The 13535-nt window shown below is 64.0% G+C and overlaps 1 protein-coding gene across 1 annotated transcript; it reads right to left on the minus strand.

Moving 5' to 3' along the window:
• Nucleotides 1-6: 6 nt before the first annotated feature.
• On the minus strand, nucleotides 7-13267 carry LOC311204181 (glutamate receptor ionotropic, kainate 5-like; the record flags this gene model as incomplete). Its single annotated transcript, XM_084280642.1, is given in 13 exon segments — nucleotides 7-97; nucleotides 175-303; nucleotides 932-1046; nucleotides 1052-1071; nucleotides 1074-1155; nucleotides 3108-3273; nucleotides 4560-4733; nucleotides 6017-6126; nucleotides 6225-6338; nucleotides 6649-6843; nucleotides 8505-8612; nucleotides 10064-10168; nucleotides 13196-13267. Coding segments are annotated over 13 exon segments (1481 nt in total), but the record flags the coding sequence as incomplete, so codon positions are not given.
• Nucleotides 13268-13535: the final 268 nt, after the last annotated feature.

Consider the following 13535-nt stretch of genomic DNA (forward strand, 5'->3'; position numbering starts at 1 on the left):
GTGGACCAGACGAACTCCATGACGGCCACGAAGACGGCGACGATGAGGCCACATACCAGCACCACGAAGATGCCACCAATGTTCTCCATGCCCAAGCCTTGGGGAGGGGGATCAAGGTTGAGGTGGGGGGGGGTCTTTTGAAGCCCCCACCCACCCACCCAACCAACCACTCACCTTTGGCTCGGTGGTCTTCCTCCTTGGGGCAGTGGCCCCCCTCCCACCACTTGCGCTTGAGGATCTCCAGGCGGTTGTTCTCCTGCAGCTGGAGGATGGCCAAGGTGATCTCATCCCGGAAGGGGGAGCCTGGATTTTGGGGGGGGGGACATGAGAGATGGGGGTCCCAACAGTTCACTCATGGGGTGTTTGACCTCGCCACCCCTGTGGATTTGGGGGTGGGGGGACATGAGACATGGGGGTCCCACAAGATCCCCCACAGGGTGTCCGACCTCATCACCAGCCCCACCTTTCCCCCCTGCATTAGGGGTGGGGGACATGAGAGATGGGGGTCCCACCAGTTCCCTCATGGGGTGTCTGACCTCACCACCCCTGTGGATTTGGGGGTGGGGGGACATGAGACATGGGGGTCCCACCAGCTCCCCCATGGGGGTCCCACCAGCTCCCCCATGGGGGTCCAACCTCATCACCAGCCCCACCTTCCCCCTCCTTGATTGGGGGGGGACACACATATGAGAGATGGGGGTCCCAACAGTTCCCCCATGGGGTGTCTGACCTCAACCCCCTCCCTGATTAGGGGTGGGGGGACATGAGAGATGGGGGTCCCACCACCTCCCCCACAGGGTGTCCAACCTCCCCACCAACCCCACGCCCACACCCCCCACCTCTATATTTGATGGGGACACAAGAGATGGAGCTCCCACCACCTCCCCCATGGGGGTCCAACCTCCCACCCCCCCCCACACCCCCCCAGTACCTAGGGGCATGCCAATGCCGTAGCCCTTGGTGTCCAGCAGCCCCCCGATCTGGGTGAGGTTGCAGTTGTGCCGCCGGTGGTACTCGTTCATGGTGGACTCCAGCAGGAAGGCGTACTTGAGTTGAGGACGCGGGCGATGCTTCCTCCGTGCTCTTGACGAAGACGCTGGGCTGCTTCGACTGCATGTAGTTCCACATCCGCTGGTAGGTCTGGTACCGCGAGTTCTGGGGCAGGTGGGGGGGGATAGATGGGCTTGGGGGGGGGGGGGCTGGCAGCAGGGGGGAAACTGAGTCCGGTTGGCCTGCGTGGAGGTGGGGTGGGGTGGGATGCGCTGGGGGTGGGTTGGGGGTGTGTTGGGTTGAGCCAAGTTGACCTGGGTTGGGTTTGTTGAGATGGGAGGGGTTGACCCAGGTTGGGTTGAGTTGGGTTGAGTTGAGTTGGGTTGGGTTGAGTTGGAAGAGTTGGGTTGGGCAGAGCTGGGTTGAGTTGGGTTGAGTTGGAAGAGTTGGATTGGGTGGGGTTGGGTTGAGTTGGGTGGGGTTGGATTGAGTTGGGTTGGGTATGGTTGAGTTGGGTTGGGTATGGTTGAGTTGGGTTGGGTTGGGTTGAGTTGATTTGGGTTGAATTGGGTTGGGTTGGGTGGGTTTGAGTTGAGTTTGACTGGCTTGGGTTGAGTTGGGTGGGGAAGAGTTGGGTTGGGTGGGTTGAGTAGGGTTGGGTTGTGTTGGGTTGAGTTGGAAGAGTTGGGTTGGGTTGATCAGGGTTGGGTTGAGTTGGGTTGGGTTGGGTTGGGTTGGGTTGAGTTGGGTTGGAAGAGTTGTGTTGGCTTGGGTTGAGTTGAGTTGGGTTGAAAGAGTTGGGTTGGGGTGGGGTTGGGTTGAGTTGGGTTGAGTTGGGTTGGGTGGGTTTGAGTTGAGTTTGGTTGGCTTGCGTTGAGTTGGGTTGGGTTGAGTTGGGTGGGGAAGAGTTGGGTTGGGTGGGTTGAGTAGGGTTGGGTTGTGTTGGGTTGAGTTGGAAGAGTTGGGTTGGGTTGGGTTGGATTGGGTTGGGTTGAGGTGGGTTGGGTTGAGTTGGGTTGAGTTGGGTTGGGTTGGGTTGGAGTTGGAAGAGTTGGGTTGGGTTGGGTGGGGTTGGGTTGGGTTGAGTTGCATTGGGTTGAGTTGGGTTGAGTTGGGTTGAGTTGGGTTGGGTTGGGTTGAGTTTGGTTGGGTTGAGTTGGGTTGGGGTTGGAAGCGTTGGGTTGAGTTGGGTTGGGTTGGGTTGAGTTGAGTTGGGTTGAGTTGGGTTGTGTTGAGTTGGGTTGAGTTGGGTTGAGTTGAGTTGGGTTGAGTTGGGTTGAGTTGAGTTGGGTTGGGTTGAGTTGGGTTGAGTTGGGTTGGGTTGGGTTGAGTTGAGTTGGGTTGGAAGAGTTGGGTTGAGTTGGGTTGGGTTGAGTTGCATTGGGTTGAGTTGGGTTGATCAAGGTTGGGTTGGGTGGGGTGGGGTGGGGTTGGGTTGAGTTGAGTTGGGTTGAGTTGGGTTGTGTTGAGTTGGGTTGATCAAGGTTGGGTTGGATGGGGTGGGGTTGGGTTGATCAAGGTTGGGTTGATCAAGGTTGGGTTGGGTGGGGTGGGGTTGGGTTGAGTTGGGTTGGGTTGAGTTGAGTTGGGTTGGGTTTGGTTGAGTTGGGTTGGGTTGGGTTGAGTTGGGTTGATCAAGGTTGGGTTGAGTTGTGTTGAGTTGGGTTGGGTTGGGTTGATCAAGGTTGGGTTGGGTGCGGTGGGGTTGAGTTGAGTTGGGTTGGGTTGAGTTGAGTTGGGTTTGGTTGTGTTGAGTTGAGTTGGGTTGATCAAGGTTGGGTTGAGTTGTGTTGAGTTGGGTGGGGTTGAGTTGGGTTGGGTTGGGTTGAGTTGGGTTGAGGTGGGTTGGGTTGAGTTGGGTTGAGTTGGGTTGATCAAGGTTGGGTTGAGTTGTGTTGAGTTGGGTGGGGTTGAGTTGGGTTGGGTTGTGTTGAGTTGGGTTGAGTTGCGTTGAGTTGAGTTGGGTTGAGTTTGGTTGGGTTGAGTTGGGTTGAGTTGTGTTGAGTTGTGTTGGGTCCGTTGGGGACCATCAGCTACAGGGCCATGATTTCCAGAGGCCACCACCTCCCCCCCACCCCATCACCCCCCCCACCCCCTCCCCACCGCAGGACCCTCACCTGGAAGAAGGTCATGGTGGAGCCGGCGTGGATGGTGCCGTACTCGATGTTGGTCTGGTCGGCCAGGTCGTCGGCCGACTCGATGGGCACCTCCATGCGCTGCACCGTCAGGAAGGCCGCCAGGTTGGCCGTGTAGGACGAGATGATGATGAGGGTGAAGGCCCACCTACACCAACAGCCCCCGGGAGCCATCAACCGGGGGGTCCCGGTGTCTGTGGCCCCCCCCCAGGTCCATGGTGACCCCCCACAGAGAGCCCTCCAGGTCCATAGTGACCCCTCCAGCTCCATGGTGACCCACTCACCAGGTCCATAGGGGCCCCCCAGGTCCATGGTGACCCCCCCAGGTCCATGATGACCCCCACAGTGCCCCCCCCAGGTCTATAGTGGCCCCCCCAGGTCCATGGTGACCCCCCTCAGTGACCCCCCCAGGTCCACAGGGGACCCCCCAGGTTCATGGTGACCCACTCACCAGGTCCATAGTGACCCCCACAGATCCATGGTTGACACCCCCAGTGACCCCCTCAGGTCCATAGTGAAGACCCCCAGGTCCACGGTGACCTCCCCAGGTCCATGGTGACCCCCCCTCAGTGACCCCTACAGGTCCATAGTGACCCGCCCAGGTCCATGGTGACCCCCCTCAGTGACCCCCCCAGGTCCATAGTGACCCCTCCCCAGGTCAATGGTGACCCCCCAGGTCCATAGGGGCCCCCCCAGATCCATGGTGACCCCCCAGGTCCATAGTGAAGAACCCCAGGTCCATGGTGACACCCCTCAGTGACCCCCCAGGTCCATGGTGACCCCCCCCAGGTCCATGGTGACCCACTCCCCAGGTCTATAGTGGCCCCCCCAGGTCCATGGTGACCCCCCCAGGTCCATGATGACTCCCACAGTGGCCCCCCCAGGTCCATAGGGGCCCCCCTAGCTCCACAGTGACCCCCCGAGGTCCATAGTGACACCTCCCCAGCTCCATGGTGACCCCTCCCCAGGTCCATAGTGAAGAACCCCAGGTCCATGGTGACCCCCCTCAGTGACCCCCCCAGGTCCATAGTGACCCCCCCAGCTCCACAGTGACCCCCTCAGGTCCATGGTGACACCCCTAGTGACCCCCCCAGGTCCATAGGGGCCCCCCTAGGTCCACGGTGACCCCCCAGCCCCACGGTGACCCCTCCCCAGGTCCATGGTGACCCCTCCCCAGGTCCATGGTGACCCCCCCAGCCCCACGGTGCCCCCTCCCCAGGTCCATAGGGGTCCCCCCAGGTCCATAGTGACCCCCCCCAGGTCCATGGTGACACCCCTAGTGACCCCCCCAGGTCCATAGTGACCCCCCCAGGTCCATGGTGACCCCCCCAGGTCCACGGTGACACCCCTAGTGACCCCCCCAGGTCCATAGTGACCCCCCCAGCCCCACGGTGCCCCCCCCAGCCCCACGGTGCCCCCTCCCCAGGGTCTCACCAGACGCCGCTGACGCAGCGGGTGGAGAGGGCGCGGGGCATGATCTCGGAGCCCTGCTGCATGAAGCCCCCCACTGGGAACCACAGGCTGTTGCCCAGCGTGTACTGGTTCTCCAGCAGGTTGTGACGCTCCCGCAGGCAGGGGTGGGGGTTGTACCACTCGTAGGGGCTCAGCCTGGGGTGGGCAGGGGGGGGACACACACGTGTGACATCATCAGGAGCCCCACAACCCCCCCATGGAGAACCCATCTCCACCCCCATAGAGACCCCAACCCCATGGAGACACCACCACCCCCATGGAGAACCCACCCCCATGGAGATCCCATGGAGACCCCACCACCCCACCCATGGAGACCCCAACCCCATGGAGACACCACCACCCCCATGGAGAACCCACCAACACCCCCATAGAGACCCCAACCCCATGGAGACCCCATGGAGATCCCACCACCATGGAGAACCCACCCCCATGGAGACCCCACAACCACCCCCATGGAGACCCCACCACCCCACCCATGGAGACCCCAACCCCATGGAGACACCACCACCCCCATGGAGAACCCACCAACACCCCCATAGAGACCCCAACCCCATGGAGACCCCATGGAGATCCCACCACCATGGAGAACCCACCCCCATGGAGACCCCACAACCACCCCCATGGAGACCCCACCACCCCACCCATGGAGACCCCAACCCCATGGAGACACCACCACCCCCATGGAGAACCCACCCCCATGGAGATCCCATGGAGACCCCACCACCCCCATGGAGAACCCACCTCCACCCCCATAGAGACCCCAACCCCATGGAGACCCCACCACCAGCCCCATGGAGAAACCACCACCATGGAGACCCCACCCCCCCTCATGAAGACCCCATCCCCATGGAGAACCCACCCCCATGCAGACCCCACACCCACCCCCATAGAGACCCCACCACCCCACCCATGGAGACCCCACCACCACCAAACCCCATCAGTGACCCCCCAGGACCCATCAGTGACCCCCCCAGGACCTCTCCACACCCCCAAACCCCATCAATGACACCCCAGGACCCATCAGTGACCCCTCAAGACCTCTCCACACCCCCCAAACCCCATCAATGACCCCCCAAGACCTCTCCAACCCCCAAACCCCATCAATGACACCCCAGGACTCATCAGTGACCCCCCAAGACCTCTCCACACCCCCAAACCCCATCAATGACCCCCCAGGACCCATCAGTGACCCCCCAAGACCTCTCCACACCCCCAAACCCCACCCCTTAACCCTACCAGGTGCCCACACAACCCCACCTCTCCCCAGAACCCACCGGTGACACCACAAGCACCATCTCCCCAACCCCCCTTTCCCCCCCCCCCCCCTTATTTCTGGGGGCCCTGTCAGTGGTTGTGGGACATATTTTGGGGGGTGCCCACCCCCCCAACACCCCCCCCCACCCCAACCCCTCCCTCACCGTGCAGCCAAGAAGAGGACACAGCTGACAGCCAGGTAAGCCAGGAGCATGAAGAGCCAGACGGCGGGTGAGAAGGGGTCTAGGAAGGAGAAATACCCCGGCTTGCGGCCCTGCGGGGACACGGCGTGAGACCCCCCACCCTATTGGCACTGGGCACCCCCCTTCCTCAACCCAAATCCCTTCTTCTGGCCCCTCCAAGCTCTCGTACCATGTGGACCCTGTAGAGGATGCTGATACCCAAGGTCATGAAGGGCTTGGAGAAGTCGATGACCTTCTCCCTCTCCGCGGTGATGGTGAAGGCGGCGACGGCCAGGTCGGCTTTCTAGGGTGAGGAGGAGGAGGAGGAGGAGGAGGAAGAGGAGGGTGGGGGTAGAAATTGGGGAGGAGGAGGAGGAAGAGGAGGAAGGACCACCCCCCCAGTTTTGGGGAGGGTGGGGGATGACACGCAAAGGGCAAAGCTTTAGGTGCCTCAGTTTCCCCAACCCCACCACCCAACATCACCCTTTGGCCACCTAAGCCCCATTGTGAGGGGGGTTCCCCCACCCTAAAAGCCACCCAAAGTTGAGAGACCACCCCCCCCCCACCCCAAAACCCCTTTCCTCCCCACCACCACCCCCACCCCAGGGGCGTACCCGGTTGATGAGCTCGCCCACCATGCCGGTCCAGGAGCCGTTGGGTTCGGGGGCTCCGTACAGCCCGTCCTCCACCAGTTTGATGTGGAAACGGAACTTGAGGAGCCCGGCCAGCTCCTGCAGCATGTCCACGCAGAAGCCCTCGTAGCGTTCGGGGTCCCCCGCGCCCCCCACCCTCATTACGTAAGGGTTCTCCTAGGGTAAGGGGGAGGGGAAGGTGGTTTGGGGTGGTTCGGGGTGGTTTGGGGTGGTTTGGGGTGGGTTGGGGTGGGTTCGGGGGGGGGGGAATGGGGAGGGGGGTGGTAGGGTGGGGATGGAAGGGGGAGTCAATGGGGGTGGGATGAAGGGGGGGAGCACAATGGAGACCCCCCACACAATGGGAATCCAATGGGGACACTGATGGAGAAGCCACCAATGGGAACCCAATGGAGACCCCAATGGGGATCCTAATGGGGACCCCGATGGAGACCCCCCCAATGGGAACCCAATGGAGACCCCAATGGGGACCCTAATGGGGACCCCGATGGAGAACCCCCAATGGGAACCCAATGGAGACCCCGATGGAGACCCCCCCAGTGGGAACCCAATGGAGACCCTAATGGAGACCCCGATGGAGACCCCCCCAGTGGGAACCCAATGGAGACCCCAATGGGGACCCTAATGGGGACCCCGATGGAGACCCCCCAATGGGAAACCAATGGAGACCCCGATGGAGACCCCAATGGAGACCCCCCAATGGGAACCCAATTGAGACCCCAATGGGGACCCTGATGGAGACCCCGATGGAGACCCCCCAATGGGAACCCAATTGAGACCCCAATGGAGACCCTGATGGAGAACCCCCCAATGGGAACCCAATGGGAACCCAATGGGGACCCTAATGGGGACCCCAATGGAGACCCCCCAATGGGAAGCCAATGGAGACCCCAATGGAGACCCCCCAATGGGAACCCAAGAGGAACCCAACGGAGACCCTAATGGAGACCCCCCAATGGGAACCCAACAGAGACCTCAATGGAGACCCCCCCAATAGGAACCCAATGGAGACCCCAATGGGGACCCCGATGTAGACCCCCCCCAGTGGGAACACAAGAGGAACCCAATGGAGACCCCAATGGAGACCCCCCCCCAATGGGAACCAAATGGAGACTCTAATGGGGACCCCCCCAATGGGAACCCAATGGACACCCTAATGAGGACCCTCCCCCAATGGGAACCCAATGAAGACCCTAATGGGGACCCTCCCCCAATGGGAACCCAATGGAGACACCCCTAAATGGGAACCCAATGGACACCCTAATGGAGACCCTCCCCCAATGGGAACCCAGTGGACACCCTAATGGGGACCCTCCCCCAATGGGAACCCAATGGAGACCCCAATGGAGACCCCCTGCAATGGGAACCCAATGGACACCCTAGTGGGGACCCTCCCCCAATGGGAACCCAATGGAGACCCCCCCAATGGGAACCCAATGGAGACCCTAATAGGGACCCCCCCCCAATGGGAACCCAAGAGGAACCCAAGGGAGACGTCCCATGGAGACCCCCAGGAGATGCCAATGGCGACAACCCCCCCAGTGAAGACCCCCCCCCCAATGCAGACCCCCACAAAAACCTCAGGGGCCCCCCAGAAGGAGATCCCACCCCACGGAGACCCCAATAAAGACCCCCTCCCCCCAATGAAGACCCCCCAAGAGGAACCCAAGGGGAACCCAAGGGGAGACCCCCCCAAGAGGAACCCAAGGGGAACCCAACATCCCAAGGAGCGACCCCCAAGAGCAGTGAAGACCCCAACAGAGACCCCCCCCAGTGGGACCCCAACCGGGGTGGGGGGTCCCCCACGCCCCCCTCCTCACCAGGATGGTGGTGATGATGAGGGTCTTGTTGGCCAGGCTGTCGGAGGCGTTGAGGGCCAAGGTGGTGGCGTTCATGGCCAGCGTCCGGTTGGAGTACCACACGCCCACCTGGGGGGCACGGGGGGGTGGGCTGGGGGGCACTGGGGCCGGGGGTTGGGGGGCACAGCGGGGGGCAGACTATGGGGAAGCTGTGGGGCAGATGTGGGGCAGACTATGGGGAAGCTGTGGGGGAGCTGTGGGGTAGCCATGGGGCAGCTGTGGGGTGGTTGTGGGGCAGATGTGGGGCAGCCGTGGGGCAGGCTATGGGGAAGCTGTGCGGCAGCCATGGGGTAGCCATGGGGCAGCTGTGGGGTGGTTGTGGGGCAGATGTGGGGCAGACTATGGGGCAGCTGTGGGGTAGCCATGGGGCAGGTGTGGGGTGGTTGTGGGGCAGCTGTGGGGCAGACTATGGGGAAGCTGTGGGGCAGGTGTGGGGCAGACTATGGGGCAGATGTGGGGCAGCCGTGGGGTGACTGTGGGGTGGTTGTGGGGTGGTTGTGGGGCACCCATAGGGCACCCATGGGGCATCCATGGGGCAGCCATAGGGCACCCATAGGGCATCCATGGGGCGGCCATGGGGCATCTATGGGGCATCCATAGGGCAGCTGTGGGGTGGTTGTGGGGTGGCTGTGGGGCAGATGTGGGGCACCCATAGGGCACCCATAGGGCATCCATGGGGCATCTATGGGGTATCCATGGGGCAGCTGTGGGGTGGTTGTGGGGTGGCTGTGGGGCAGATGTGGGGCATCCATGGAGCACCCATAGGGCATCCATAGGGCAGCCGTGGGGCAGCTGTGCGGTGACTGTGGGGTAGTTATGGGGCAGATGTGGGGCACACAAAGGGCACCCATGGGGCATCTATGGGGCACCCATAGGGCATCCATGGGGCAGCTGTGGGGTGGTTGTGGGGCACCCATAGGGCATCCATAGGGCAGCTGTGGGGTGACTGTAGGGTGGTTCTGAGGCAGATGTGGGGCAGCCGTGGGCCACCCATACAGCATCCATAGGGCATCCATAGGGCATCCATGGGGCATCCATGGGGCATCCATGGGGTATCCATGGGGCATCTATGGGGCAGCTGTTGGGTGGTTGTGGGGCAGATGTGGGGCACCCATAGGGCACCCATAGGGCATCCATGGGGCAGCCATAGAGCACCCATAGGGCATCCATGGGGCATCTATGGGGCAGCTGTTGGGTGGTTGTAGGGCAGATGTGGGGCACCCATAGGGCACCCATAGGGCATCCATGGGGCATCCATGGCGCGTCCATGGAGCACCCATAGGGCATCCATGGGGCATCCATGGGGCATCTATGGGGCAGCTGTTGGGTGGTTGTGGGGCAGATGTGGGGCACCCATAGGGCATCCATAGGGCATCCATGGGGCAGCTGTTGGGTGACCATGGGGTGGTTGTGGGGCATCCATGGGGCATCCATGGGGCATCCATGGGGCAGCTGTGGGGCGGTTGTGGGGCAGCTGTGGGGCAGCCGTGGGGCAGCCGTGGGGCCGCCGTGGGGCTCACCTGGCGGTGCCCGTCGCGCCCCTTCTCCAGCACGTGCAGGGTGTAGTTGGTGCGCTGCCCTTTGCTGTTGAACTCCACCCGCCCCGTCAGCCCGTCGTACTCCACCTGGGGGGGCACAGGGTTTGGGGGTTCAGGGGTCCCTCCCCGGGTTTGGGGGTGTCCCCCTGGTTTTGGGGGTCCCCTCCCCACCCATGCCCCCCCCCCCCGGGTTCAGGGATTCCCCCCCGGCTTGTGCCCCCCACGAGTTTAGGGGTCCCCCCCCGGGTTTGGGGGTCCCTCCCCAGGTTTGGGGGTCCCTCCCCAGGTTTAGGGGCCCCCCCAGGTTTGGGGGTCCCCCCCCGGGTTCAGGGGTCCCTCCCCGGGTTTGGGGGTGTCCCCTGGGGTTTGTGGGAACCCCCCAGGTTCAGAGGTCTCCCCCAGGTTTGGGTCCCCCCCAGGTTCAGGGATCCCCCCCAGCCTGTGGCCCCCACAAGTTTGGGGGTCCCGCCCTGGGTATGGGGGTCCCTCCCCAGGTTTAGGGGTCCCCCCAGGTTTGGGGGTCCCCCCTGGGTTTGGGGGTCCCTCCCCGGGTTCAGGGGTCCCCTCCAGGTTCAGGGGTCCCTCCCCGGGTTTGGGGGTCCCCCCCCAGGTTTAGGGGTCCCCCCAGGTTTGGGGGTCCCCCCCCGGGTTTGGGGGTCCCTACCCAGGTTCAGGGGTCCCCCCCCAGGTTTGGGGGTCCCCCCTGGGTTTGGGGGTCCCTCCCTGGGTTAGGGGTCCCCTCCCAAGTTCAGGGGTCCCCCCCAGGTTCAGGGGTCCCTCCCTGGGTTTGGGGGTCCCTCCCCAGGTTCAGAGGTGTCCCCCGGGTTTGGGGGTCCCTCCCTGGGTTTGGGGATCCCTCCCCAGGTTCAGAGGTGTCCCCCGGGTTTGGGGGTTCCCCCCCAGGTTCAGAGGTGTCCCCCGGGTTTAGGGGTCCCTCCCTGGGTTTGGGGGTCCCTCCCCAGGTTCAGAGGTCCCCTCCAGGTTTGGGGGTGTCCCCTGGGTTTGGGGGTCCCTCTCCAGTTTTAGGGGTGTCCCCCGGGTTTGGGGGTTCCCCCCCAAGTTCAGAGGTGCTCTCATGGGTTTTGGGGTCCCCCCAAGGTTTGGGGGGGTCCCCCCCAATTTTGAGGGTCCCCCCCCTCCCATGCCCCCCCCCCCGGGTTTGGGGGTGTCCCCCCGGGTTTGGGGGTCCCTCCCTGGGTTTGGGGGTCCCTCCCCAGGTTTAGGGACCCCTCCCAGGTTTGGGGGTGCCCCCCCCGGGTTTGGGGGTACCCCCAAATTTTGGGGGTGCCCTCCCAATTTCGGGGTTCCCCCCCCTCCCATGCCCCCCCCCGGGTTTGGGGGTCCCTCCCTAGGATTGGGGGTCCCTCCCCAGGTTTAGGGCCCCCTCCCAGGTTTGGGGGTGCCCCCCCCAGTTTGCGGGTGCCCCCTCACCATGCGCAGGTAGTTCATGAGGCTGGTGCCGTGGGGCCAGATGCCGGGGGAGGCGCAGCCCAGGCACCGACCCCCCCCCCCAGGTTTGGGGGTGTCCCCCCGGGTTTAGGGGTCCCTCCCTGGGTTTGGGGGTCCCTCCCCAGTTTTGGGGGTGTCTCCCCCGTCCCATGCCCCCCTCCCGGGTTTAGGGGTCCCTCCCCGGGTTTAGGGGTCCCCTCCCAAGTTCAGGGGTCCCAACCAAGTTCAAGGGTCCCTCTCCGGGTTTGGGGATCCCTCCCCAGGTTCAGGGGTCCCTCCCCAGTTGTGGGGGTCCCTCTCCAGTTTTAGGGGTGTTCCCCGGGTTTGGGGGTCCCTCCCCAGGTTCAGAGGTGTCCCCCGGGTTTAGGGGTCCCTCCCTGGGTTTGGGGGTCCCCTCCCTGGGTTCAGAGGTGTCCCCCAGGTTTGGGGGTGTCCCCTGGGTTTGGGGGTCCCTCTCCAGTTTTAGGGGTGTCCCCCGGGTTTGGGGGTTCCCCCCAAGTTCAGAGGTGCCCTCCCGGGTTTGGGGGTGTCCCCCTGGGTTTGGGGGTGCCCTCCCAATTTTGGGGTCCCACCCCTCCCATGCCCCCCCCCCCGGGTTTGGGGGTGTCCCCCCGGGTTTGGGGGTCCCTCCCTGGGTTTGGGGGTCCCTCCCCAAGTTTAGGGACCCCTCCGAGGTTTGGGGGTGCCCCCCCGGGTTTTGGGGTCCCCCCAAGGTTTTGGGTCCCCCCCCCAATTTTTGGGGGTCCCCCCCCTCCCATGCCCCCCCTTGGGTTTGGGGATGTCCCCCGGGTTTGTGGGTCCCTCCCCAGGTTTAGGGACCCCTCCCGGGTTTGGGGGTGCCCCCCCGGGTTTGGGGGTACCCCCAAATTTTGGGGGTGCCCTCCCAATTTCGGGGGTCCCCCCCCTCCCATGCCCCACCCCGGGTTTGGGGGTCCCCCCTTGGGATTGGGGGTCCCTCCCTGGGTTTAGGGCCCCCTCCCAGGTTTGGGGGTGCCCCCCTCAGTTTGGGGGTCCCCCCAAGGTTTGGGGGTGCCCTCCCAATTTTTGGGGTCTCCCCCCTCCCATGCCCCCCCTCGGGTTTGGGGGTGTCCCCCCGGGTTTGGGGGTCCCTCCCCAGGTTTAGGGCCCCCTCCCAGGTTTGGGGGTGCCCCCCCGGGTTTGGGGGTCCCCCCAAGGTTTGGGGGTGCCCTCCCAATTTTGGGGGTCCCCCCCCTGGCCCCTGCCCCCCTTGGGTTTGGGGGTGTCCCCCCGGGTTTGGGGGTCCCTCCCTAGGTTTAGGGACCCCTCCCAGGTTTGGGGGTGCCCCCCCCGGGTTTGGGGTACCCCCCAAGGTTTGGGGGTGCCCTCCCAATTTTTGGGGTCCCACCCCTCCCATGCCCCCCCCCCGGGTTTGGGGGTCCCTCCCTGGGATTGTGGATCCCTCCCCAGGTTTAGGGACCCCTCCCAGGTTTGGGGGTGTCCCCCCGGGTTTGGGGGTACCCCCCAAGGTTTGGGGGTGTCCCCCCCAATTTTGGGGGTGTCCCCCCTCCCATGCCCCCCCTCGGGTTTGGGGATGTCCCCCCGGGTTTGGGGGTCCCTCCCTGGGTTTGGGGGTCCCTCCCCAGGTTTAGGGCCCCCTCCCAGGTTTGGGGGTGCCCCCCCCAAGGTTTGGGGGTGTCCCCTCACCATGCGCAGGTAGTTCATGAGGCTGGTGCCGTGGGGCCAGATGCCGGGGGAGGCGCAGCCGAGGCACCGACACCCCCCCCCAGGTTTGGGGGTGTCCCCCCGGGTTTAGGGGTCCCTCCCTGGGTTTGGGGGTCCCTCCCCAGTTTCGGGGGTGTCCCCCCCGTCCCATGCCCCCCTCCCGGGTTTAGGGGTCCCTCCCCAGGTTTAGGGGTCCCCTCCCAAGTTCAGGGGTCCCACCCAGGTTCAAGGGTCCCTCTCCGGGTTTGGGGGTCCCTCCCCAGGTTCAGGGGTCCCTCCCCAGTTTTGGGGGTCCCCCTCCAGTTTTGGGGGTGTTCCCCGG

This window comes from Gallinula chloropus (genome assembly GCF_964237585.1).
Source record: "Gallinula chloropus genome assembly, contig: HAP1_SCAFFOLD_761, whole genome shotgun sequence".
Classification (NCBI taxonomy): Eukaryota; Metazoa; Chordata; class Aves; order Gruiformes; family Rallidae; genus Gallinula; species Gallinula chloropus.